This window comes from Nansenia antarctica (genome assembly GCF_963989245.1).
Source record: "Nansenia antarctica genome assembly, contig: SCAFFOLD_222, whole genome shotgun sequence".
NCBI classification, from domain to species: domain Eukaryota; kingdom Metazoa; phylum Chordata; class Actinopteri; order Argentiniformes; family Microstomatidae; genus Nansenia; species Nansenia antarctica.
The window spans coordinates 38081-40580 of record NW_027663174.1 but is presented as its reverse complement, the minus strand read 5'-3'; the positions used below and the strand labels follow the sequence as shown (position 1 = coordinate 40580).

General features: G+C 49.3%; 1 protein-coding gene across 1 annotated transcript in view; it reads left to right on the top strand.

The window, feature by feature from the left end:
• Nucleotides 1–2500, top strand: part of LOC308175238 (macrophage colony-stimulating factor 1 receptor 1-like) — a gene marked incomplete at both ends in the record, with an annotated part of 24918 nt that overhangs the window by 16539 nt on the left and 5879 nt on the right. The window contains 2 exons of the mRNA XM_080550944.1: nucleotides 393–503; nucleotides 836–1070. Of these exons, the coding sequence (XP_080407070.1) occupies nucleotides 393–503; nucleotides 836–1070 (346 nt within the window). The remainder of the gene's footprint in view (nucleotides 1–392; nucleotides 504–835; nucleotides 1071–2500) is intronic.

Genomic DNA, 2500 nt, shown 5'->3' with positions numbered 1-2500 from the left:
ATACTGTCATGTCATCCACCCACCGTATTCACACCGGCTGGTTAACCTGTGATGGTGAATGGACTGCACTTATACAGTATAGTGCCTTTTTTGCTGCTCCAAAGCGCTTTACGACGGCCTCTCATTCACCCATTCACACACACATTCACACAACAATGGCGGCCAAGCTGCCATGCAAGGCGCCGGCCCGCTCACTGGGAGCAATTTGGGGTTCAGTGTCTTGCCCAAGGACACCTCGACATGTGGCCAGCCGGGGCTCGAACCGCCGATCTGCCGACCTTGCGATCGTTAGACGGCGGCTCTACCTCCTGAGACACAGCCGCTACATGATGTAGTTACCGTGGTAATGACAGACAGTGTTGATGACAGTGTGATGACTCCTCCCCCCTCAGCCAGCGCCCACTCAGAGGAGAGAGAAGCGCTGATGTCAGAGCTGAAGATCCTGAGTCACCTGGGTCGCCATGGCAACATCGTCAACCTGCTGGGCGCCTGCACACAGGGAGGTGGGACTCTTTGACTTCCTGTCATGTTTCAGTGTTTCTACAGCATCAGCCTAGCAACAGCCTAGCAACATTCTAGCATCAGCCTAGCAACAGCCTAGCAACAGCCTAGCAACAGCCTAGCAACAGCCTAGCATAAGCCTAGCAACAGCCTAGCAACAGCCTAGCATCAGCCTAGCAACAGCCTAGCAACAGCCTAGCATCAGCCTAGCAACAGCCTAGCAACAGAACCGACAGGTAAACATGATTGAGGTTGTGATTATGAGTGGCTGAACAACTAATCCCCCCCCTCCTCTCAACCCCCCCTCCCCTCCCCTCAACCCCCCCTCCTCAAGGCCCCATGCTGATGATCACTGAGTACTGTAGCCATGGCGACCTGCTCAACTTCCTGCGTGGCAAAGCCCAGGTGTTCCTGGAGGCCATCTTGTCCCCGCCAGGGCCTCAGGACGCCATCTTGTCCTCTCCTGACAGCCCAGAGGATGCCATCTTGTCCTCGTCCTCTCCTGACAGCCCAGAGGACAGGGACGCGTACAAGAACCTCCTGGCGTCTCAGGAGTCTCGTCTACGAAGGTGAGCTGGACACACCTGTCTCCACGTTGGTTAGGTTGATGGGGCCGGCAGGTAGTCTAGGTTAGAGGTCAGGTAGTCTAGAGGTTAGAGAGGCAGGTAGCCTAGAGGTTAGAGAGGCAGGTAGCCTAGAGGTTAGAGAGGCAGGTAGTCTAGAGGTTAGAGAGGTCAGGTAGTCTAGAGGTTAGAGAGGCAGGTAGCCTAGAGGTTAGAGAGGCAGGTAGTCTAGAGCAGTGGTCCTCAACCGGGGGTCCGCGACCCCTAGGGGGTCCGCAGAGGTACTGCAGGGGGTCCGCCAATTTTTGTCATAATAATTGACATTTTTCACCAAAATAATCAGTGAGAATTAAAAAATATAACAAAAATGATATTGAGTAAAGTACAAGCATTAATAGGCAATAATAAGCTACTTTTGACTAAAACTATTGACAAAATAAATGATGCCCATGATTCTAGAGTCTCACATAACGTCAGCTGGAGAAAAAAAAAAACACCTGTCTAGCAAGCTAGGTGTTGGCTAAAACGCTGCAGTTCGGTCTTCATTGCGATATGACATAACGTTACTAATTTAGTTAGTTTGATAATAACAAACCCGCCTCTTTGCTTCTCTATGCGCCGCTATAACGCGCTCCTTTACCATGCCGAGGTCAGATGGCTTTCCCGTGGATCAGTATTGGCGCGCGTCTTTGAATTACGCACAGCTATCCACGAGATTCTGCTACCGCGCGGAGCTGGCTGCGCATTTCAATGCATTTCCGCGGATTCCGCGGTGCCCTCGCCTGACGTCAAATGCGCAATTGTTGATCACTTGGAGGCTCTCGAAAGTCAATTTGAGAAGTACTTTTCTGAGACTGAGTCTTGGAGAAAGACATGGATACGGTTTCCATGCAAAGACAATGCATCCGACGCCTAAACCTGACAGCCGCTGAGGAAGATCAGCTGATCGACCTAACCACAGACAGTACACACAATAATGTGTACGAGTCACAGCCTCTCACCCAGTTCTCGATGAGCCTCTTGCCTTTTGCAACAACTTATCTTTGTGAAAGTGGATTCTCCCCCCTCACCGACCTGAAGAGCAAATACCGTTCCAGACAGCAGTCTGAGGATGACATGATGCTCTGCCTGACAACCTCCATCTCCCCCAGAATAGACAAGCTGTGTACCACCAACCAGGGCCAGTCATCTCACTGAGGTAGGCATACCTGGCTTCCTGAAGCTAAAAGTTTCATTGTTGAAAAATAATAATAATAGAAAATATAAGCCTCATCAACAACAACAACAACAACAACAACAACAATAATAATAATAATAACCAATCATAATTATGCATGAACGTTTTATCAATCATAAACACATAGGCTAATAACCCAGTATATAAATAGGTTAATACGGTGAAAGAAAAGGTGAATGAAGTAAATATAAAATTTATT